Here is a 23,963-nt window from a genome sequence, read left to right as displayed (position 1 = left end):
CAGGTCATGATCCCAGGGTCCTCGGATCGAGCCCCGCATCGGGCTCCCTGCTCGGCGGGAGGCCTGCTTCTCCCTCTCCCACTCCCCCTGCTTGTGTTCCCTCTCTCGCTATCTCTCTCTGTCAAATAAATAAATAAAATCGTAAAAAAAAAAAAAAAAAAAGACCAAACTCCCATTTGTAGGCGAATGGCACCACTTTGGGTGTTACTTTAAAAGAAACTGGGAGGGCGCCTGGGTGGCTCAGTCGTTAAGCGTCTGCCTTCGGCTCAGGTCATGATCCCAGGGTCCTGGGATCGAGTCCCGCATCGAGCTCCCAGCTCCGCGGGAAGCCTGCTTCTCCTCCCATTCCCCCTGCTTGTGTTCCCTCTCTCACTGTGTCTCTCTCGGTCAAATAAATAAATAAAATGTTTAAAAAAAAATTAAAAAATAAAAAATAAATAAAAGAAACTGGGAGTCTCTGGAAGGTTTTGATCAGAGGAGGTATATAATCTAATTTATATTTTTATTTATTTATTTATTTATTAAGATTTTATTTATTTATTTGAGAGAGAGAGAGAGCACAAGAGGGGGGAGCGGGAGAGGGAGAAGCAGACTCCCTGCTGAGCAGGGAGCCCGATGCGGGACTCGATCCCGGGACTCCAGGATCATGACCTGAGCCGAAGGCAGTTGCTTAACCAACTGAGCCACCCAGGCGCCCTCTAATTTATATTTTTAAAGGACCATTCTCGGGGCGCCTGGGTGGCTCAGTCGTTAAGCATCTGCCTTCGGCTCAGGTCATGATCCCAGGGTCCTGGGATTGAGTCCCGCATCGGGCTCCCTGCTCGGCAAGAAGCCTGCTTCTCCCTCTCCCATTCCCCCTGCTTGTGTTCCTGCTCTCGCTATTTCTCTCTCTGTCAAATAAATAAATAAAATCTTAAAAAAAAAATAAAATAAAATAAAAAATAAAAAAAATAATAATAAAAAAAAAGGACCACTCTGCTGCTGGCTTGAGAAAAAAAACTGTAGGGAGGAAAGGGTAGAAGCAAGGAGACCAAGAATATTGGTAACCCAAGTGAGAAAGGAAGGTGCCTGGGGCCTGGGCGGTGGCAGCAGAAGTGGGGAGAGGCAGCTGGAATTTACATGTATTTTCAAGGTGCAGTCAACAGGATTTGCTGATGGAGCTGACAGAGGCATAAGAGAAACAGAGGAATAAAGGATGACTCCAAGATTTTCTGGCCACAGCAACTGGAAAGATGGAGTTGCCATATACTGATAGAAGTGAAATTGTGGGAGATAAATGTTTTGGAGGAAAGATCAGTATTTTAATTTTAGTGATACTAGGTTTATGTGTCTATTGGACATCTAAGCAGAGAACAGGCCCTCTGACCCCAACCATCATCCCAGTAAGACCAAATTCCCAATATTTAAGAAAAGCAGTTGGGGGTCAGGGGGGAGGAAGTTTATCAATTGATTAGCCTTCAGTAGAGAGGATTTTCCCTTACCTACCGTGATAGCCAGACTCTAAATGGCTCCCACTGACCCCTGTCACCTGCTCGTGGATAGTCCCCTCCCACAGGGTATCAGTTTTGGTCCATAGGACCAATAGAATAAGGAAGATGTGGTGGTATATCATCTCTAAGGCTAGGTCATAAAAAACATTGTGGTTTCCATCTTGGATCACTTATTATAGGCAAAGCAAGCTACCATGTTGTAAGGAGCCCCATGAAAGGTCCATGGGACAAAGAACTGAGTCTTCCTGCAAATATCCATGTGAGTGAGTTTGGAAGTGGATCTTCCAGCCCCAACCAAGCCTTCAGATGACTTCAGCCCCAGCCAACATCTTGACGTCTGTTTGTGAGAAACTCTGAGCCAGCTAAACTGCTTCCTAATTCCTGACCCACAGAAACTATGACCTAATAAAGGCTTACTATTTTAAGCCACTAAGTTCTAGGGGTAATTTGTTATGCAGCAATAGGTAACTGATATACCTCTCAAAGTCAAGCGAAGGAGGTGCTCTAAGAAAATTTGGAGGGTCCTGCAAGAAGAGAGACTGGCATCTTATTCCACAATCAAACCTCTGCTCAGGCAGTACACTTACTGTTCTGCCCTGGGCAGTCTATACTGCAACCATTGGGAGGACTCTATCAGGAGGGGCTGCCTGACAGGCAAAGTGTCCCCCAATAGCAAGAAGCTGGATTAAGTAAAGACAAATTACCCTTCTTCCCCTCTTGCCCTACCAGGCCCCAATACTAGAGAAGTTTGACCCTGAAAAGGAAGAGGGGAAGTATCCTAGAACCAATACATGACTCCCTTTGCTGGACACTAGACACATCCACACACACACACACACACACACACACACGCACACACGCACATGCACACGCACACAAACACCTCCCCACCCTGAAACTGGCTGCAGTGATTGGAGCACTGAAGGCTGACCAAGGCCCTTCCCCCCCTCCAAGTCCCCAGAGCAGAAACTGGATCCCAAGCCTGGATGATAGGAAGGGGGTGTAAGTGATGTAAACCAGAAACGAGATAGGAGTTCTTAATAAACCTGAGTGGACTTCTAATACTAAAAGTCGCACTAAAGCTCTGGGATCATCTAGGATCTCAAGAAGGAAGGGTAAAGGGAAATTTGATAGAAATTGGTTACAAGATTGTCATGTTAAGGCCCCACTGAGTGGAGATTCCTCAATCAACCGATTACAATTCTGTTCCTCTAACCCAAGTCCTTAGAGGGGCAGCACAATGCATGGGTTAAGAAGGTTTGGAGTCAAGACAGGTTTGAACAGTATTGAAATCCATTTTTGTGTGATCCTGAACAGGTTTCTTAAGCTTCCAAATCTCTCTTTTCTGATCTGTACAGAAGAATAATGGTACCCCCCTCTCACAGGGCTATGGTAAAGCTAAGAAAGAAAGACTGCAGGGTGCCTGGGTGGCTTAGTGGTTAAGCGACTGCCTTTGGCTCAGGTCATGATCCTGGAGTCCCAGGACCGAGTCCCACATCAGGCTCCCTGTTCAGCGGGGAGTCTGCTTCTCCCTCTGACCCTCCCCCTCTCATGCTCTCTCTCTCACTCTCTCTCTCTCTCAAATAAATAAATAAAATCTTTAAAAAAAGAAAGACTGCAGTCAACAGGGAGAGAAGACATAGCCCCAGAGAGCTCGAGGCCTCTGATCTCCAGTTAGGGACCCTCTCCCCATATAAAAGCCCACACCAGACTCCTGATTGGCCCTTCTTGGTGTCCTGTCCACCCTCGGTCAATTGACAGGGCCTGAGATACTTTTGTCCAGGCCTGGTCCGTTGTCCGTCTCCACTAGAACCCATGGGAAAGAAGGTAGGACAGGTCTCCAGAGAATAGGGAGGTACTGTTCCCTGAAGAAGGGGACAGGAAGCTGGACAACTCAGAGCAACAGTTGCCCACTACAACTGATCTTGTTGATTTCACCTTTACCTTCCTCTCTTGGTTGCCTAGGAAAATTAATACATCAGAGAATTTAAATAAGGACAGAACCTCATTATCTGACCTAATCCCCTCATGTTGGAGATAAAGGCCCCAAGGCCCAGTGTGGGATGAGCCAGTTGTTAAAGGCTCCACAGGTTATTTGGTGCCTCGGCAATTGTTTTGGACAAACCTGCAGAAATCCGGACACTCGGGAATGAAAATCTCAAAGGCTGTCTCCCACTCTGGCAGACAATAAGATTCAGTAATCAGGCACTTGCCTCACTGATCTGCCTGGGGAGATTTATTGCCTCATGTGGATTATGCCAGGCACTGTGGTTGTGGGTGTCATTCACACAGAGAACATTCTAACTCCCACCAGCCCTCCTAAGGCTCCTCCAAAGAGAATTCCAGGGTGCCTGGGTGGCTCAGTCATTAAGCGTCTGCCTTCGGCTCAGGTCATGATCCCGGGGTCCTGGGATCGAGCCCCGCATCGGGCTCCCTGCTCAGCGGGAGGCCTGCTTCTCCCTCTCCCACTCCCCCTGCTTGTGTTCCCTCTCTCGCTGTGTCTCTCTCTGTCAAATAAATAAATAAAATCTTTAAAAAAAAAAAAAAAGAGAATTCCAGTGTATGCCCATGAGCAATGCATGAGAGTATTATTCAAATTGAAGCTCAGTCAAGAAATCAATTTAGTTGGTTGAAAAGCAGACTTTTTTTTTTTAGACGTAGGTTAGAGTGGAAATTATATCAAGGGGTAAATGTAGTTTCATGAGACCGTTTTCTCGGTTGCAATTTTATAAATAAAGCTACTGGCTAAAAGCTTCCTCCTCATTTCCCATTCCTGGCCCCCAACAGGATTATTCCTACCTCCTTTTTAAGGGAAATCCAACTCATTCCACAAATGCATATGGAATGCCAAGCATGCCGGATACAGAGATGACTATGACATAGTTTTTGTCCTTGAGGAACTCTCAACCCAGTGGGAAATGGCCTCCAGTGCAGAGTGGGGACAAGGAGAAAATGAAGAAGCAGAGGGTGACAGATTACAGAAAAACAATCTCTGGGCAGTGGCATAGGGGAGGAAGGGGACCCTGTGTTTTCTATTCTATTTTTTTTTTTTTTAAAGATTTTATTTATTTATTTATTTATTATTATTATTATTTTAAGATTTTATTTATTTATTTGAGACAGAGAGAATGAGAGACAGAGAGCACGAGAGGGAAGAGGGCAGAGGGCGAAGCAGACCCCCTGCAGAGCAGGGAGCCCGATGCGGGACTTGATCCCGGGACTCCAGGATCATGACCTGAGCCGAAGGCAGTCGCTTAACCAACTGAGCCACCCAGGCGCCCAAAGATTTTATTTATTTATTCATGAGAGACAGAGAGAGAGAGGCAGAGGGAGAAGCAGGCTCCCAAGGAGCAGGGAGCCCAATAGGGACTCGATCCCAGGACCCTGGGATCATGACCTGAGCTGAAGGCAGACGCTTAACCATCTGAGCCACCCAGGCGCCCATGTGTTTTCTATTCTATACTTTGAATTTGTGGCAGTGAACATGTACCGCTTTGGTAATTTTAAAAGCCCAATAAAAAGATAAAGATACAGGAATGAATAAATGAATGAAATGTAATGTGAAAGTCCTAGTCTGAGGGAAGGAAAAGAAACACATTTAGGAGCAGCGCTACCAAACTTGGGCTCATTTAGTACTTTTAGTCCGACACAAGGGTCTCTTGATCCCCATCTTAAAAATGGAGAAATTGAGACCCTAAGAGGTCAAGCACTTGGCCCCAATTCACCAGCTGATAAGGGACAGAGCCCAGGGCATTTCTGCTACGGCCTGTTTCCATTTGCCAACTAAGAAAAAGGGTCAGAAACAGAAGGACAATGACTCCAGGAACTTTGTTCTTAAGCTTTTGTAAATACTCAGTGCCTGTTATCTTGTTCTTCCTTATTTTTCTTCAGCGATTAACAGTGAATCTCTTAACATAAAAAAGGGTCTTTGTGTTCTGGGAGGCAGAAGGAAAAGCTTGCTGGGGTAGCCAGTCCTGGGAAAGGGGGAGGGTGGCCAATGGTGGGGGAGGGGGGGAGCTCCAGTGCACGAGAGGAGGAGGGAAGCAGAAAGGGGAGGAGGCAGAGTCCTGGGCCCGCTGGGCCTCCCCCAGACCCTGCACTGCCTGGCACTCCTCACAGGGGCCCAGCTGCGAGCAGCGGGCTCCCCAGCAGTCCTTGCCTCATGGGCCATCAGGTCTCCTAGATCCCAGTGATAGGCTTCCCTCTCCCCAACTTGCCAGCTTTTGCAGCCTGAGCCCCAGAGCCCGAAGGCACTGCGCAGACCCCTGTCTTACCTCCAGTGGTTCTACCTGTGCCCCAGCCTCTTTTCTTCCCTTAGCCCCGAGGCCCAAGGAGTCCAGGATGTGGTCTTGTTTAGTCTCTTCTTCCCCACCATCCTCTACGGATTTTCTCTCTCTGCAGGAAAGGGAAGGGAAAGAACAAGAACACAGTGGATGGGGTTGGATGGAGACACAATGGAGCTGAAGAAATCTGAGTGTCCTCCAAAAATCCTAGCCCTGTCATGTCCATCACCATCATGGTTAGGGATCATGTTTATTGGGCTCTTACCATGGGCCAGGCATCACCTCACTCAGCACTCCAGAATGTCCCAGAGTCCCAGGTCACACAGGCAATCCCTGGCAGAGCCAGCCCCACAGTGTGCCTCCTGAGCTGTGCCGGAACCCCCACGGCGGGGCATCCCGCCTGCTGTGATCCTGTCCCAAAGGAGAACAATTTGTCCTCTGGCCATGGAGCCTTGAAGCCGACCCGATTAATACAAATGCTTCCTCCCCTTTGCTGCTCTGGCATTCCACTTCCTGTCACGGGCACATCCTTTAATGGGCCTGGATCCCCTGATCTGACGCTTTCATCCCCTCCTCAGCTTAATGAAGTGTCTGTCTCAGGTAGAAAATGACACCAGGTCCTCATGCCCCCACCTGTTGGGGTGACCTGAGTTGGGATTTGAGCTAAGGTACCATCTCAGCTAATCCCATGCTTGCTCTGTGCCTCTGCAGAGGGATGACTGCCCCTTCTCTCCCCAGACAACTTAGTAGCACAGATATAACCTGCAAATGCTCAGGGGTATTGCAGACTTAACAGACAGCTGGGGAACAGGCCACTGCATCGCCCCCAGCCAGGCTCTTGAACCCCAAGACCTGGGCATCCTCCGAGAGACTTGTGGGGCCCTGGTGGCCACAGGCTCTGAGCTCCACCAGCAGATGGGGAGCTGCTGCCCGAGAAGCAGCAGCTCCCCATCTTGGGCACCCAGAGGTTGAAGAGGACTAAGCAGCCTGGGAGGATCACAGCCTGTAGGGAGTGGTGCCAGGGGTCCCAGGTTACTAATTCAGGACCTTGTTCACCACTGGATCCTCAGCATCAGCACCATGCCAGGTACAAAAGAAGGGGCAATAGACTTTTAAGTCTGTCTCCCTGCACAGGACCGGAAAGGCGTGGGCTCAACCCTGGGGGTGTGGACATACTGCCATAGAGTCCAGAAACCTGTCAGGTCCAAAAGTCATGAATGGAGTGCTTTGAGCTGCTCAGGAGTCAGGTATCAGACCCCTCTGAGACCACCGAACTCCTTACTTGCGAATGGAGACAGGTGAATAAGGGCTTCCACCCTGGGGCCGAGAAACAGGTCTGACCCTCAAAGGAGACAGACTTCTCATTCGCACATCACTTTCTACAGTTCTCATGGCCTGGTGCACGGAAGCCACACGTTTGTCCAGGCTTCCTGACTCTTCACACACATAGACCTCCATCTCCATGTTGTCCCCTCCACTCGGTGGGAAAGGTTTAACTCTGCAGATGAGGAAAGGTTAAATGCTCTCATCAGGGATAGAAACCCGGCAGGGAGAGAACCTGGACACTGGTCTGGACCTCAAATACCTCCTCAGACATTTTCCAAGTTATAGTGCTTTTAACTTTGGTGGAGAGATTCTTGTCTCCTCTGCTGGATTGAAGGCTCTGGGTGGGCAACAAAGAGTTTTGTATCTTTACTTCATTGAATCTGTTTTTTTCCCTTTTTTTGGTAAGATTTTACTTATTAATTTGACAGAGAGAGAGAGAGAGAGCACAAGCAGGGATGAGGAGCAGAGGGAGAGGGAGAAGCCAACTCCCCGCTGAGCAGAGAGCCCAAGGGGCTGGATCATGACTGGAGCTGAAGGCAGACGCTTAACCCCGACTGAGCCACCCAGTGGCCCCGTTGAATCTGTTCTATTCATCTAAGTATGCACGTAAATGCAATGGTGGATGAATGGAATTAAATGAACTTTAGCAGAAACTAATTCTTCCTACCAGACCCTCACCACCCCTCCCACTTTTACCCAAGTATCTCAACAGCTTATTTTTTCCTTCGCTTTGTTGGCTTGTCGTTGGACTCAGTGTATACATAAAGAGCTCTGAGCACAGACAGTTTGAAAAGGGCAAAATAAAAATAGCCGATTAGTCGATAATAGAATGGCAAAGTCTCTAAGTACCATGGGGGAGGGCCTTAGTCTTAAAGCTGGCTGGAAAGAGATGAGGTGGGGTAGGCAGAAGCCTCTCTGAGAGCTGGGCTTTCTCTGAGGTGATGCAGATGGTTCCTCCTGGTCAGTGGAGATGGGAGGGAACAGCCAGTCAAAGGTTCTTTCTGCTTTTGTTCTGTCTTGGCCAGTGCCCATCCCAAGGCTCCTGTTCCTTACCAAACTGGCCTGCTAGATGCTCACTGTGGAATGGGAAGTGAGGTGCCTGTCTGCAAGGGACTGCTTCAGTCTGGCCTAGTATGCAGGACCCTCTACCCCTGCTAACAGTACTTAGCTAAATCAGGCCTCTCTACCACCACGTCCCCTCCCATGACACTGTACCTGATTGTTCCTCTCTGCTTAGGCTCTTTCTGGCTGGTATTGATTGCTGCTTTTATTGGCAAGCAGTATACCACGAGAAAAATAAAACACAAGTGTTTGTGCAGGGAGAGAGTAAAATGGCTTCTGTGTCTCCAGGGCTGGCAGAATACTTGCTCTGAGACCCAGTGGTCAACCTGGTACCTGATTCTCCCCTCAGTGCACCTCTGCAATTATTGTAAGGACGTTGGTCTGTCTGTCTCCTTCCCCTTGACAGGGCAGGCGGCTGTGGTCTTCCCCACACCTCCTAAGTGCTTAGTGCTCAATTCATAGTTGCTAACTGACACCAAGGTAGGGCCTTCCAGGAAGCAGTCATTTCAGGGCTAGGCCTGGCGCCACACCTCTCAGCTCATTTTCACGTGTCTGCCCCAGCTGGCCAGTCACCACCACAATTGGGGGTTAGGGGTTTGGTCCCGTAGGGCAGGCAACAACATCAGCTACATAGAACATTCAGAGTTCTCCTGTCCTGTTCAATGCCTAGGCCAGTTGTTCCCATAAGCTTGGAGAGGTGGTGCCCTATTATTATTCTTACCCCCATTTTAGAGCTGAAAGACACTCCAATGTGCCTTACCAGTCACACAAGCCTCTTCTTAAAATAGCAATGTGGGGGGACTCCGATTTGTGCCCAGGTTCAATTTCTTCATCTGTTATATGGACAAATAACACTACCTCTTAGGGTTGTTCAAAGGATACTTGTTGATGGTCTGTTTCTGCTCTTGACTGTAAAAAGTGGGCAGGGACTTTGGCTTGTTCACTGCTACATTGTCAGAGCCTGGAACAAGTGTCCACCCGGCACATAGTGGGTGCTCAGTATTTGTGTCCTAAATGGAAATGGCATGAGAAGAGCCTGGGCCAGACCCTGACGCTTCCATCTGCTAGTCCCTTCTATATCCTTAGTTCCCCAGATTCTCCTCCCACCAGGTAGTCAGTGGCCGAGGGGTGTCGGCCTGGGGGCTAGGCCCCGGGAACCTACTTCTGGCCTTGGGACAAGGTCGGCAACAATACTCCCAGGCCAGAAAAGTCTCCAAGGGCCAGTGTGCCATTCCGGTGGACCTGAAGGCCTCAACCCTCAGGTTCCCCTTTTCTTTCTTTATATCAGGAAAATCATCCACCACCACCACCCCCACCCCCGCCTGCCCCGGCACAACGCCGTGCTGCTTCCGAGGTGCCTGCAGAGAAGGGCCACCCTGCCCCGAGCAACAGCTTTCTGGGGAAGGAGCCCAGCACGCGACGCCCGGCTAGACTGCAGCAGAGGAACGGCGAGGCCAGGCGTGCAGGCCCGGCGCAGGAGACCCGGCCGCACCGACGCCCAGCAGGCCGGAAAGGCCGGCGGGAAAGGGCGTGCGAGGAGAAGGGCGGGGCGAGCGTCCGCCCGCGGCTCCCGCGCTCAGGCGCCGCTCCACCTTAAGCTCGGGACCCCCTTAAGGGCGGGCACTGGAGCCGCGCGCCCGGAGGCGGGGTCTCCCATGCAAATGAGGGGCGTGAGTCGGCGGGGCGGGGCGGGCGGGGCGCTGACCTGACGTCAGGCCGGCGGCCCGGGCAGTTGGCTCGGCGGCGGCGAAGCGGCAGGAGCGGCGGCGGGAGCGGGGCCGCGCGGCGGGGCGCGGGGAGCGGCGGCGGCCGAGCCGGAGCAACATGGCGCCGGTGGGCGGGGGCGGGCGCCCGGGCGGCGGGCCGGCCCGAGGGCGCCTCCTCCTGGCGGCGCTGCTGCTGCTGGTGCTGATGTGGGCGCGGGGGGCCCGGGGCCAGGGCGACCCCCAGCGGGGCGCCATCCTGGGCATGAGGCTGGCGAGCTGCAACAAATCGTGTGGGATGAACGCGGATGGCATCATCTTCGTGTCCGAAGGCAGCACGGTGAACCTGAGGCTGTACGGCCAGAGGCTGGGCTCCATCTCCAGCAACCTGATCTCCTTCACCGAGGTGGACAACTCCGAGGCCATCCACAACTCCACCAACTGTCCCGAGCTCACCAAGGACCTGGTCGTCCAGCAGCTGGTCAACGTGAGCCGCGGGAACACGTCCGGGATGCTGGTGGTGCTCACTAAGTTCCTCCGGAGGAGCGAGAACATGAAGCTGTATGCATTGTGCACCCGGGCCGGGGTGGATGGGCCCTGGCAGAGGTGGACCGATAAGGACTCGCTGCTCTTCATGGTAGAGGAGGCTGGGAGGTTCCTGCCCCTCTGGCTGCACATCCTCCTCATTATGGTGCTGCTGGTGCTGTCGGGCATATTTTCTGGCCTCAACCTGGGGCTTATGGCCCTGGACCCTATGGAGCTGCGCATCGTGCAGAACTGTGGCACCCAGAAGGAGAGGCGCTATGCCCGCAAGATCGAGCCCATCCGGCGCAAGGGCAACTACTTACTCTGCTCGCTGCTTCTGGGAAACGTGCTGGTCAACACGTCCCTCACCATCCTTCTAGACAACCTCATTGGGTCTGGGCTCATGGCGGTGGCTTCTTCCACCATTGGCATTGTCATCTTTGGGGAGATCGTACCTCAGGCCTTGTGCTCCCGACACGGCCTGGCTGTGGGTGCCAACACTATCATTCTCACCAAATTCTTTATGCTAGTCACCTTCCCCCTCAGTTTCCCCATCAGCAAGCTCCTGGATTTTGTTTTGGGCCAGGAGATTCGCACCGTTTACAACCGGGAGAAGCTGATGGAGATGTTGAAGGTAACGGAGCCCTATAACGACCTGGTGAAAGAGGAGCTAAATATGATCCAGGGTGCCCTGGAGCTACGGACCAAAACCGTGGAGGATATCATGACCCAGCTCCAAGACTGCTTCATGATCCGCAGCGATGCCATCCTGGACTTCAATACCATGTCAGAGATCATGGAGAGCGGCTATACCCGCATCCCCGTGTTTGAAGACGAGCAGTCCAATATTGTAGATATTCTCTATGTCAAAGACTTGGCCTTCGTGGACCCTGATGACTGCACCCCCCTCAAGACCATCACCCGCTTCTATAACCACCCAGTGCATTTCGTCTTCCATGACACCAAGTTGGATGCCATGCTGGAGGAGTTCAAGAAGGGTAAGGCCTGATGGAGCTCTCCCCATTAACTGGCTTTGTGACGCTTCTCGTTCCCTTGCCTGTTTTGTGTCGGCTGGTCTTAAGTGTTTTGGTGTGACTGTCCCTTTGCCCATCGCTTCCTGTGCCTCTGAGGTGAATGGCATTTGGGGCAGCAGGAACAGTTCATAAGCATCTGCCGTTTGCCAGGTACTGTGCTTTGTGCTCCAGGTGAATCAGAGCCGAGACACGCTGGTGCACTTGGAGGGATGGAGCAAGGCCTCAGGGAGCTACTGAAGCAGGACAGAGTAAGGCCTTAAAAGAGGCCATGGAGATTACAGTGTGGGGCCACACATCTGATTGGGGTGAGATGGGGAAGGGGCTGGGGCCCTGGGAAAACCTTCACAGGGGGAGGGAGCGTTGAAGGGAGAGCCTGAAACCTTGTGCCTCAGGCAGGGGGAGCCCCACAAGGAGCAGGGCACCTGAGTGGGGAAGCAAAGGATGTGCTTGTGGCCCAGCAGGTGGTCCTATTGAGCTGGGTTTGAGTCTGCTGCTCGGTGGTCAGTGGGGAGAGGCTGAGTCATCTGGGGCCTTGGGAAGCACCTGAAGACAGGGCGGTGCGTTTGCTTGGAGCTTGGCGCTCTCGGAAGTTTTTGAGCAAGAGTGATGTTTCTGGAGCTCCTAACCCACAGAAGCTGAATTAGGAGGTCTCTGGTTGGCTCCCCACTCAGAACAGTGCCAAGTAATGCTTTCGACTATTCTGCAGAAGCAAGCAGATCAAGTTTTGGTTATTGTTCTGTCTTTTCCCAGTCGCCAAACATAAGCTTCCCTCCTGTGGTCTGCTGCTGGAAATCGTCAGCTGGCCTTGCAGTGCCTTGTGTTTTTTTTCTCACATGGGTTCTTGGCCAGTTCTCAGGTAGTTAGAGAGGCACTTGGAGGTTTTACTCATCAGCCTCAAAGCTCAGGGCACACACCCCTTTCCTTACTTCCAACAAAACTTTCCTCCCACCTCTGCCACTCAGAAGTCCTCAGTGGCAGTAAACAAGCCAATTATGGAGTAAAACCCTCCTAGGCCACAGGGAGTGAGGAGGCAGAAAGGGAAGCTCTTTACAAAGGAATGGGGGAGGGGAGGGCGCACATCTTAAATCCAGGACTTTGCTTCCCTTCCCCATAGGTAGAGCTCCTGCTGGCTAAGGCAGCCTGCCAGCCCAGGGCACTCCAGCAGGGAGCAAGCCTCAGATGGGGAGGGGAGAGCCTGGAACTGGATGGGTCAGTGGTGATGGGGTGGGATAGGTAGGAGCAGGCCTTGCCCGGTTTGCGCTGAAAAGATGCTCTGGTCAGGGCCAGAGTGGGATACTGATACCCTCCCTTTTTCAGAGGGACAGGCAGAGTGAATCTCAGCATCAGAACTGAGAAGGACTCGAGTCATAGAAGTCCAAGTGGGAGACAGCCTGGTAAGGTGGCCTCATTGCAGAGAGACTGAAGGGACCTGGACATCTGGTGGTGATGGCACCGTGCTGGGGGAGCTTTGCAGGTGCAGGCCCAGGAACCTGTTTCTCCCAGGTAGCCGATCCTGGAGTAGAGAAGTGAGGATCTGTGCCCTAGCCCCACCCTGCAGCCTCTTGGCCCTGAAGACTTCTCCCATGTTGTTTGGTCAGGAACCTGGTTAGGCCTCACCAGGGCGGCTTCCTGCTCACCACCTCTATGGTCTTTGGGACGGTTGCTGGTGACACACCCAGCAAGCACGTTTGCATCGTTCAGCTTGGATCTGGAGCCAACTGGTATGGATCGGCTTGGCCAGGCTTCCCAGCCCCTGATCAGGAGGGCTGAGCTCTTGTCCGGTGGGAGCTTCCTGGGTCTTGGCAGGGGCATCTTTGGACTCAGCTTGTAAAAAGGAGTACCACTTCAGGAAGCTGAGAAAACAGGATCTTTCAGGCCAGAGCTCGGATGAGTGGAATTCTCCAAATGTACATTTTAGTTCACTGGAGTCTCCTTAACAGAGGCTGGTGGTCTGAGCCTGAGCGCGAGCCCTAGCCCTAGCCCTAGCCCTAGCCCTAGCCCTAGCCCTGGAGGGGGTGCTGCTAATTCCGTGGAAACGCAGGCACAGTCTACCCAGGGCAGCATGAAGCCTTGAAGGTGTGAGTGTGATATGATGGTCACCCCTAATGGACACACCCTGGGGCTTTGTGGTTCCATCCTAACTCATTGCCACTCTGGGCTGCCCCCCGTATGGTCTCTCCCAGATCTTTTCATCTGGCATTTACCTTTTTAGTGTGAGGCCCTCTTGGACATGGCAAACACTTTACATCTGCATCTTAAAAGATTCTCTTTACAAATCTGGTGTTTGGAAGGCTTTTGTAGCTAAGAAAAACAAGGGAGCAAGGTTACGTGGCTAGCACTGTCAGCAGCATCAAAATAAGAGCTGGGGGCCTGCCAGGTGTAGCCAAGCATCTCCCTGAGGGTCTTTCCTATGCTTCCGTGGACTCTCCAAGTTGGGTAAGGTCCCTAACCTCTGCCAGAGTCTTTCTGCTCTGCGTGTAATCCTCTTTTAAGATCATTTTATCTCCTCCTTGCTCCCCAGCTTTATGAGCTCCTCGTGGGTAGGGATCATACCTTACTAGTGTTTTCACCACTCAGTGCCTGGAAAGGGATGGGTCTTTAGTAAGTGTTTGTTAAATGAATGAATGAATGAATGAACGAAAGAATGAGCAATGAATGAATGACAGACAAGCCCTGCCGGCCTTCTTGCTGTTCCTTGTACACACCAGGATGCTCCCGCCTGAGGGCCTTTGCCCTGGCTGTTCCTTCAGGCTGGAATGTTTTTCCCCCAGATGTTGTAGGCCTCACTCTCTCCCCTCCCTTGTGTCTGCTTCAGCTTCACCTTCTCAGTGAGGCTTTCCTGGTGCCCTATTTAAAACTGTGACCTCCTGGGGCTCCTGGGTGGCTCAGTCGTTAAGCGTCTGCCTTCGGCTCAGGTCATGATCCCAGGGTCCTGGGATCGAGCCCCGCATCGGGCTCCCTGCTCAGTGGGAAGCCTGCTTCTCCCTCTCCCACTCCCCCTGCTTATGTTCCCTCTCTCGCTGTCTCTCTCTGTCAAATAAATAAATAAAATCCTTTTTTTTTTTTTTTTTTAAGACAAGCAGGGGGAGTGGGAGAGGGAGAAGCAGGCCTCCCGCCGAGCAGGGAGCCGGATGAGGGGCTCAATCCGAGGACCCTGGGATCATGACCTGAGCTGAAGGCAGACGCTTAACAACTGAGCCACCCAGGCGCCCCCAAATAAATAAAATCTTAAAAAAATAAAATAAAAATAAAACTATAACCTCCCATCCTCCCCGACCTTCCTCATCTCCTCTACCCTGTGCTAATTTTTCTTTTTCTCATAGCACAAATCACTTTCTAACAACTCCGTAATTTACAAATCTACTATGCTGTTTATTGTCTGTCTCCTCTGTTAGAATATTAAGTTCCAAAGAGCAGAGCTCTTTGTATTGTTCACTGGCATATCCCTAGCCCCTAGAATGGTTCTTGGCACATAGTAAGATAAGATCTCAATAAAAGGTCACTGTGTGAATGAATGATCTGTTAGATTTGGGACAGAATTATCCCCTTCCATAGTGCTAGAATGTTGAGGAGCCGATATCCAGGGAACTTGATATTTCTAGTTGCACCGAGGAAGACAGGAGGGGCTCCTACGATGACATATATATTAATGGTTCAGGGACCGAGAAGCAGAGTTTGGGGTCTTGAGAGTGATGCACGGTTCCCCTTTCCTTTGTCTCAGTTTCTGTGAATAAGCGGTTTTTGACCATCAGGCATGTACATAGCTTCCCTCATTAATGTGAGTCATGAAGATGCTTCTACGTACACACTTAGAGACAGGCTCCGGGAGTCCATGCAGGCATGGGGCTGAACTTCCCTTGGAGACTAAGGCAGGCTTACAGCTTCCCAGCTGCTTTGCCTCCCAACTCAAGGCATTTATCGTTAGGTATTTATTGAACCTCATACTCTCTGTGCAAGACACGGAGCTAGGCACCACAGGACCTAGGAGTTAGACCATCTGGTTGGCTAGAGCTGTAAGGCCACTGAGAGGCTCATGCCATTTGACCTTGGTCCTTCAACTTACACCTCGCCTGGAACTGTTTGCAGCATGGAGTGTTGTGGTTGACTTTGTCTACAGCTTGAGATCTTAGAACAGAGGCTCCCTGGGCTCCTCCTGGCCCAGTTGCATTTTTCTTTTACCAAAGATGCCCTCCCAGACCCTGGAGGCAGAGTAATGAATAAACTCTCCCAAGTAGAAGTCAGAAGCTCCAGCCCCACAATGAAGCCCACCTTCCAGCTTTCCGCTGTCCCTCCCTCTGTGACATTCCTGTCCCTCTCAGGCACTGGGCTCATCTGTAGTCATCTTATCTGTCCCCACCTACTTTATGACCATCTAGTCCCTTGTAAAGACTTGGGTTTAAACTCCACCCAGCTTGGTCTCCGACCCATGAGGTGACTTTGGACCTATTAGTGGCCTCATAGAAAGTTAGCGTGTTTACATATTGAAGGGGAAAAAGCTAGAAATATTTTTGTTGAAAACTCCTCCCATATTTCCATCTGTGCCACATCACACTTCTCCCACATACTTTTTTTCTTCCTGAAACAACTTTATCAAGTCAGGAACAGTGCATAATTTTTGCATTCACTTTTGGTTCCTACCATCTGACACACTTTTAAGTATCTTATTTCCCTCTGTTTGCTTGTTCATTCATTTGTTGCAACAAACATCTAATTTTCTGAGGCCTGTGGTGTCAGACACTGTGCTCGCTGTTGGGAGTCAGAGAGGACTAAAACAGCCCTGTTGACAGAACTCTCAAGTCTAGCAGGGAGACAGACCTTGTAAACAAAGCTTACTGTTCCCGGTTCAGGTAGGTGCAGTGGGGCTGAGGAAGGCCTGGGCCCGTGAGATGCTTCTGAAGTCGGAATAACAGGACTCGGTGGTCACTTCGGAGATGTTGGAGTCAGGACCAGGAAGCAATTGTGAATATCTGAGCTTTCTAGCTAGGGCTTCAGGTTGATGATGTTGTCATTTAACAGAAGTGGGGAGAGGGAGAAGCAGAGACAGTTTGGAGGGTTGCGGGGGGGGGGGGGCGGTTGGTGGTGGTAGTAAATTACAGCAGTGTGACCCTTTATTGGACTCCTCTGTGCTTACCAGAGCTTCTCACACTGAAACGTGCACCCGAACTGCCTAGATGTTTTGTTAAAACGCAGAGGTGAACTCAGTGGGTCTGGGGTGTGGCCTAAGAGGGTGTCTTTCTGGCAGGCTCTCAGATGATGGTGTGGTCCTGGACCACACAAAACAGCACGAGGGCGCGGTCCGTCCAGGCAAGCGTGCAGGTGAAAGTGCCCATGTGGGACTTGGGAGTAAGGCCAGGACCAGGGTTAAAGGCTTGAGAGTCAGCCGAGAGCCGGCAGCACATGCGAAGCGTGTAGAAGCCCCATTAAAGTGGCTCCTCGGAGAGATGACAAAGAGCCAAGCAGGCGTGGTTTGGGGAGCCTCCTGGGGAAGCCAGATAGGGTGAGGGCCAAGCACAGACTGTGGGGCCGGGACAGTTAAGTCGCAAGATGCTGGGAGAGGACCGCCTCAAGAGTGGAAAGTGCAGGTAGCCACCCACCTGGTCTCCCACAGCAGCTCCACCTGGAAACAGTCTCCAGCTGAGCTGGCGACTTGCTCTTGAGAAGCTGCCCCGGGGGCAAGAGTATCTGCAAGAGGGACTGGAGCCGCCTGCTAGGGCGGAGGTGCCCGCCGGGCAGCTGACAAGACGCTGGCCAGGCTCCTGGGCCCTTTCTCTTTGTGAGGCGCTCGCGGGCATGGAGCGTGGCCGCCGTGGGTAGCGTGATCGGGTGCTGGCCAGCAGGCATCTGCAGCTCTTCCCTCGCTGGCCTCGCTCGGCCGCTGGACCAGCTGCCATAGAGGGGCCCGCACTGAGAGCCGCTTCCTCAGCCTTCTTTTGACAGATCTCGCCCTAAAGCTCTTATTTGTGCCCCGGAAGGCAATGGCTTGTGTCTAAGCCCAAATAAGAGCTTAGATCACACCAAGATCACATTGTTGTTTACTTTTCAAAAGTCTTACATTTTCAGTTGGAAAGCCCAGCTCCAGAGTTTTCAGGACAGGGGGGTACTGAACAGATGTTTAACCTTGAAAATACTTGAGTGCACAGAAACACAAAAACACTCCTACAGGAGAAATGCGTAAGGGGCAGGGCCTTCCAGGAAGCGGACGCCTTTCTGGTCAGTAGAAGTCAGGGAAGACACTCCAAAGGAGGTGGCATTCCCACTGGATCTTCAAGGGTGGAGAGACACGACATTTTTCCAGTTCTGCGCCTCTTGTTCTGGGAGAACTTGGACAAGACCACAGGATGAGAATTGAGCTTCTCAGTCGTTGATACCAACTTCGGGTAAAACTGCTTCCACATGTTTCGACTGCTTCTCAGCCCTTTCTGTGGATATGAGAGTTAGGAATTTGCCAGGGGTGCCCGAGATGGCCCTCAGCGAAGACAATGGGGCACAGCTGCCGTTTGGTCCAGCCCCCTCCTCTCCTTCTCTGAGCCTCTCCGTCCGCTGTCAGACACAGCCCTGTGACAAGGAGCTGGCCCATCCTGTCCCTCAGGTTACCCCTCTCGTCACACCTGAGTGTGCCAAGACAACCTGTCATGAAAGGCTTTGTGGCTGCATAAAGGACTCCTGGTCCATTCCACAGACTGAAGTCTGGACTCCTGAGTCTATCCTTGTTCCATTTGTTATACGATTTTCTTTTTACTAGTGGTTATTATAAGAGATACATCTGATTTTTTTTTTTAAGGATTTTATTTATTTATTTAACAGAGAGAGAGCACATAAGCGGGGGGAGAGGGGGAGTGGCAGGCAGAGGGACAGGGAGAAGCAGGCTCCCCACTGAGCAAGGAGCCCAAATGATGCAGGGCTCCATCCCAGGACGCTGGGATCACGACCGGAGCCGAAGGCAGATGCCCAACCGACTGAGCCACCCAGGCGCCCCAGAGATACATCTCATTTTCAGACCTTTAGAAAACACACACATCTAAACAAAAACAACGCATGAACCTGTGATCTGGAGAGAACTACTTTTAAATATTTTGATTTATTACAATAACCTTTTTAGAAATTGACTCTCAAAGTCACGTCACAAACAGCAAGATCAAAACCATTTTCATTTTACAGCCGTGTAAAGTTTCCTATTAGCCACTCATATGTATTTTCACGTGGAAACCGTTGTCTATACTGCCCTGCTTTTGGAAACCAGTTTAGATTGGTTCTTCAGATTTCTCCTCTGATAAGACAAGAAATCCCTTTCTGTCCCTGGGCTTCTTGGGAGGAGCATCTTGGAGGGTATCCCCAGACTGAGGGCTGGGCTGCACTGTGTGGCTGATGAAAAGGTGAGCCCGGAGGGCTGGGGTGTGCAGCCTCCAGCCTGGTTTTTTGTTGTTGGGTTTTTTTTGTTTGTTTGTTTTTTGTTTTAGCCGCCAGCCTGTTTTGCTGGGGGTTAAACTTGGTGTTGCTGGAGCATTCCCCAGAGGTTATAGTCAGAGTCGCTTCCATGCTGCAGGGCTGATTTATTGTGACCTGGGCAGGGTTCTTGAAAGACTGGTTTCCCCGGGCTCTCTGGAACGCCAGATCTCTGGCCAGCAGGCAGCCAGGAGCTGCTCCATTCCCCCAACCCCAGGCAGGCTTACTCCCACACACACTCATGCCTTCCCCCACCAAATACACACAAGGACAGGCTCACACATACACACACACACCCCCACTCCCACACAGGCATGCTTAAACACACACTTCACCCCCACACACAGGCAAGCAGACTCACACAGTTACCCCTGCAAGCAGACTCTCACACCCGGACACATATGCATGTATGCACACATGCACAGTTACCTGAGTCCTGCTTTAAAAGTAGTCCAGGGGCGCCTGGATGGTGCAGGGCGTTGAGTGTCCGACTCTCGGTTTCAGCTCAGGTCGTGATCTCAGGGTCTGTGGGATCGAGCCCCTGGTCAGGCTCCGTGCTCAGCGGGGAGTCAGCTTGGGGTTCTCTCTCCCTCTCCCTCTGCCCCTGCCCCTCCCGCTTGTGCTCTGTCTTTCTCTCAAATAGATAAATAAAATCTTAAAAATAAATACATAAAATTAGTCCAGCTTTCCTCACACTTCCCTCAGAATAAGTTTAAAGCTTATGCAAGTGGAGTTTATTTCACGAAAGGCTCAAAATAGTGACTGACTCGTGGTCTCTGAAAAATTTCACTTTGGTTGCTGGTGATTTGGCCATCCACATTAGTGATGGTATCCAGCTCAGAGGGCCGTGGTGAGGACTAAATGAGGTAAGGCATATAAAGTCCTTAGCTCAGTGCCTGGCACCATTGTCCTCATGCAATAAATGTTAGCCATTTTAAAAATTATTGTTATTACTATCCAAAGGTGCCCCAGTGGGCGCGGGTACCAACTTGGGCTGCGGTGGTTCTCATATACTGGCCCAGGTGGCAGGCTGCCCCACTGTCCGGGCATGGTGCCTTTCTTGGAATTGTGAATACATTGAGGTCAAATGAGCCCACTAGATAATTACATGCTAATTCAGATACCATCTTATCTGGGTCCTAGTGTGTATATTAAGGGGAACAGAAGCCAGAGCTTAAGGGAAAAAAATATATGGCAGAGAAACTTAAAACTGAGGAGATGCTCCTCATTTACTGAATTGTTTGTTTCCTGCAAATTGGAGAAACTTAAGCCTGCCATCCTGATTGGCCGCACATTTGTGTTCTCACTGCAGGAGCATAATCTGAGGATCAGGGAAGCCGGGCAGGGCAAGGGGTTTTTGCACCTCTCCTTGAGTTGTTTCACGTCAGGATTCCCTGGTGTCCCAGTTAGGGAGAGAAGAGGTTAAGATAGATAAGCAGCAGAGAGTAGAGGGGCATCCAAGGGAGCAGAGATTCCCCAGGAGGCCCAATCTCCCCGGAAATGCCCCAGACCCAGAGCTCTGGAAAAGGCTAAGTAAGAGCAGAGAGCAGAAAGAAGTGCCTTCATTAATGGTTAACCTTTATTGAATACTTAATCCCCCAAATGCTATAGATAGGAACTGAGGCTCAAAGAGGCTAAGAATCTTTTCCAGACGTGTGACAACTAACTGGCAACCCCAGCTATTCTCCTCCAGAGGCCAAGCTCTTAACCCTTGCTCTGTGTCGCTTTTCAGTAAGATCGTGGCTATTAAGAAAGAGAAGATTGGGAAATTCCAATAATTCCAGGCTGGAAAATTCATTGTCAGTTCTAGATTTTTTTTTTTAATTGAGGTACAGTTGACATATAACATAATTTGTTTCAGGTGTACAGCATAATAATTCCATATTTTCATAAATGTTTGCCATAGTAAGTCTAGTTAACTATATCCATCACCACACGTAGATAACAAAATCTTTTTTTCTTGTGATGAAGTTTTTTTGTTTTTTTTTTTAAGATTTTATTTATTTATTTGACACACACACACACACAAAGCACAAGCAGGGGAGAAGCAGACTCCCTGCTGAGCAAGGAGCCAGATGCTGGACTCGATCCCAGGACCCTGGCATCATGACTTGAGCCGAAGGCAGACGCTTAACAACTGAGCCACCCAGGTGTCCCGTGATGAGAAGTGTTTGGTTTTTTTTTTAAGATTTTATTTATTTATTTGACAGATAGATAGAGAGCACAAGTAGGCAGAGAGGCAGGCAGAGGGAGAGGGAGAAGCAGACTCTCCACTGAGCAGGGAGCCCGACGCGGGGCTCAATCCCAGGACCCTGGGATCATGACCTGGGCCGAAGGCAGCCGCTTAACCAACTGAGCCACCCAGGCGCCCCCCCCGTGATGAGAAGTTTTAAGATCTTCTCTCTCTCTCTCTTAAAAGATTTTATTTATTTATTTATTCATTCATTCATTCATTCATTTATTTATTTGAGAGAGGAGAGAGCATGAGCATGGAGGAGAGGCAGAGGGAGAGGGAGAAGCAGGCTCCCAGCTGAGCAAGCAGCCCCTCCTGGGGCTCAATCCCAGGACCCTGGGATCATGACCTGAGCTGAAGGCAGACGCTTTAACCTACTGAGCCACCCGGGCACCCCTAAAATCTACTCTTTCGGCAATTTTCATATATATGAATTAATATTATTAGTTACCGTGTAGTTACTGTAGTTACCATGCTGGGCATTACATCCCAGAACTTCTTTATCTTACAACTGGAAGTTTGTACCTTCTCACCACGTTGCCCCATTTTGCCCACCCCCCACCTCTTGCCTCTGGCAAACACCTAGATTTGTTTTAAAGGAAACTTTTCATTGAAGCAAAGTGCATAAATCATTAAGTATACGACTTGATAGTTTTTCACAAAGGAACACCCCTGTGTAACTCTTACTGAGTTCAGGAAATAGAACATTACCGACAACGTCGAAGGTTATGTACCCTCTAGGGTACCCTCCCAGTTACTGCCTCTGTTCCCCCAGTCATTGTGGGTTAATTTTTTCCACTTCTGAACTTTTACAAGTGAATCATTAGTATGTGTCCTTTGTGTCTGGTGCCTTCTGCTCGACATGAAGGTTAGGAGTTTCATCCATGTTGTATGTAGCTGTAGTTTATTCCTTTTTGTTGCTAGATAGTATTCCATGATAGAAATATACTGGGTTGTTGATGACATCTCAGTTGTTTCCAATTTGGAACTGTTTAAATAAGGCCACTAAAAAGTGCTCTCATGCATGTCTTTTGGTGATGTTATGTAGGCATTTCTGTTGGGAATATGCCCAAGTTTGAACTTGCTAGGATATAGTATAGGCACAGGTGAGACCGTTTTCCAGAATGCTCTTTGCTCTTACCAGTTTACACTGCTGTCCCTACAGCTGTGGTGTTATCAGCTCTTTATTTATTTATTTCATTTTAGCCAGTCAGGTAGGTTTGTGGTAGTATCTCCTTGTCATTTTATTATACATTTCCCTAGTGACTGGTGATGTTGAACACATTTTCGTATACTTAGTGTCCATTATGGGTTAGTGTTTTTATATCCTGTTTAAAGATTCTTTGCCTAGAGGCACCTGGGTGGCTCAGTGGTTAAGCGTCTGCCTTCGGCTCAGGTCACGATCCCAGCGTCCTGGGATCGAGCCCCGCATCGGGCCCCCTGCTCAGCCAGGAGCCTGCCTCTCCCTTTCCTGCTCTCCCTGCTTGTATTCCCCCTCTAGCTGTCTCTCTCTCTGTGTCAAATAAATAAAATCTTTAAAAAAAAAAGATTCTTCGCCTATACACAAGTTAGGAAGCTGGTATCCAGTGTTATTTTCTAGAAGCTGTAATGTTTGCTTTTCACATTTGGATCTGTAATCCTTCTGGAATTTTTTTTTAGTGTCTGAGGTGTTACAGTCTGATTCTTTTTTTTAAATCCATATGGATTATCCAGCTGGTCCAGTACTGCTTATTGCAAAGACTGTCTTTCCCCACTGAGCTGTGGTATATGTGTGGGTCTCTCAGGACTCTCCTATTCCCTTGGTCTGTTTGTCCGTGCTCCAGTACTACATTGACATACTTGCCGTAGTTTTCTAATAGGTGTTGATATTTGGTAATAATGATTCTGTTCTTTGTTCTTCTTCAAGATTATCTTGACTATTCTTTAGCTTTTTTCCTGAGAATTTAATGGAATTGCATTGAATCTAGAGATCCACTTGAAGACCTGACAGTTCTATAGTGGTGAATCTTCCAGTCCAGAGACATGGCTACCCCTCCATTGTTTTTTTTTTTAAAGATTTTATTTATTTATTTGACAGACAGAGACACAGTGAGAGAGGGAACACAAGCAGGGGGTAGTGGGAGAGGGAGAGGCAGGCTTCCCGCAGAGGGGAGAACCCGATGCGGGGCTCGATCCCAGGACCCTGGGATCATGACCTGAGCTAAGGCAGACGCTTAACCGACTGAGCCACCCAGGTGCCCCAGATGTATTCTTTATGATACAACACAAGTATGGATAATTTTTGTATAGTGTAAATTTTGTATATAATTTTTGAATCCATTGGCCTTGTTAAATTCACTCATTCTAATAGTTTATTTTAGATTCTTTTGGACTGTTTACACATAAGTATGTTGCCTGTGAATAATGGCAGTTTTATTTACTTACTGCTACACCTTGTACATTTTATATCTTGTTCTTGCTTAATTTCGTTGGCTGGGACCTCTAGGACGGTGTTGAACTGGTGCCTCATTCTAGGTCTCAGGGAAAAGCTTTCCAAAGTTGTCAGTAGGTATGATTTTACTGTGGTTTTTTGGTAGATTTCCTTTGTCAGATCAAAAAGGTTTCCTTCTTTTTCTAGTTGGCTAAGAGTTTTTATAATGAATAGATGTTGCATTTTACCAAATCCTTTTTTTTTTTTTTTAAAGATTTATTTATTTATTTGAGAGAGCGAGAATGAGAGAGAGAGAGTACATGAGAGGGGGTAGGGTTAGAGGGAGAAGCAGGCTCCTTGCTGAGCAGGGAGCCCGATGCGGGACTCGATCCAGGGACTCCAGGATCATGACCTGAGCCGAAGGCAGTCGCTTAACCAACTGAGCCACCCAGGC

General features: G+C 49.9%; 1 protein-coding gene across 2 annotated transcripts in view; it reads left to right on the top strand.

The window, feature by feature from the left end:
- Window positions 1-9,946: 9,946 nt before the first annotated feature.
- The window catches only part of CNNM4 (cyclin and CBS domain divalent metal cation transport mediator 4), a 35,950-nt gene continuing 21,933 nt past the window's right edge, over window positions 9,947-23,963 (top strand). The window contains exon 1 of one of the 2 annotated variants that reach the window (XM_081833455.1): window positions 9,947-11,387. In XM_081833455.1, the coding sequence (XP_081689581.1) occupies window positions 9,986-11,387 (1,402 nt within the window). In that variant the 5' untranslated portion in view covers window positions 9,947-9,985. The remainder of the gene's footprint in view (window positions 11,388-23,963) is intronic. The other variant, XM_081833456.1, reaches the window with a different exon arrangement.

The sequence above is a fragment of the Leptonychotes weddellii genome, chromosome 10 (assembly GCF_054177405.1).
Source record: "Leptonychotes weddellii isolate Sample4059 chromosome 10, ASM5417740v2, whole genome shotgun sequence".
In the NCBI taxonomy this organism is placed as follows: domain Eukaryota; kingdom Metazoa; phylum Chordata; class Mammalia; order Carnivora; family Phocidae; genus Leptonychotes; species Leptonychotes weddellii.
This window is presented reverse-complemented; position numbering and strand designations above follow the sequence as displayed.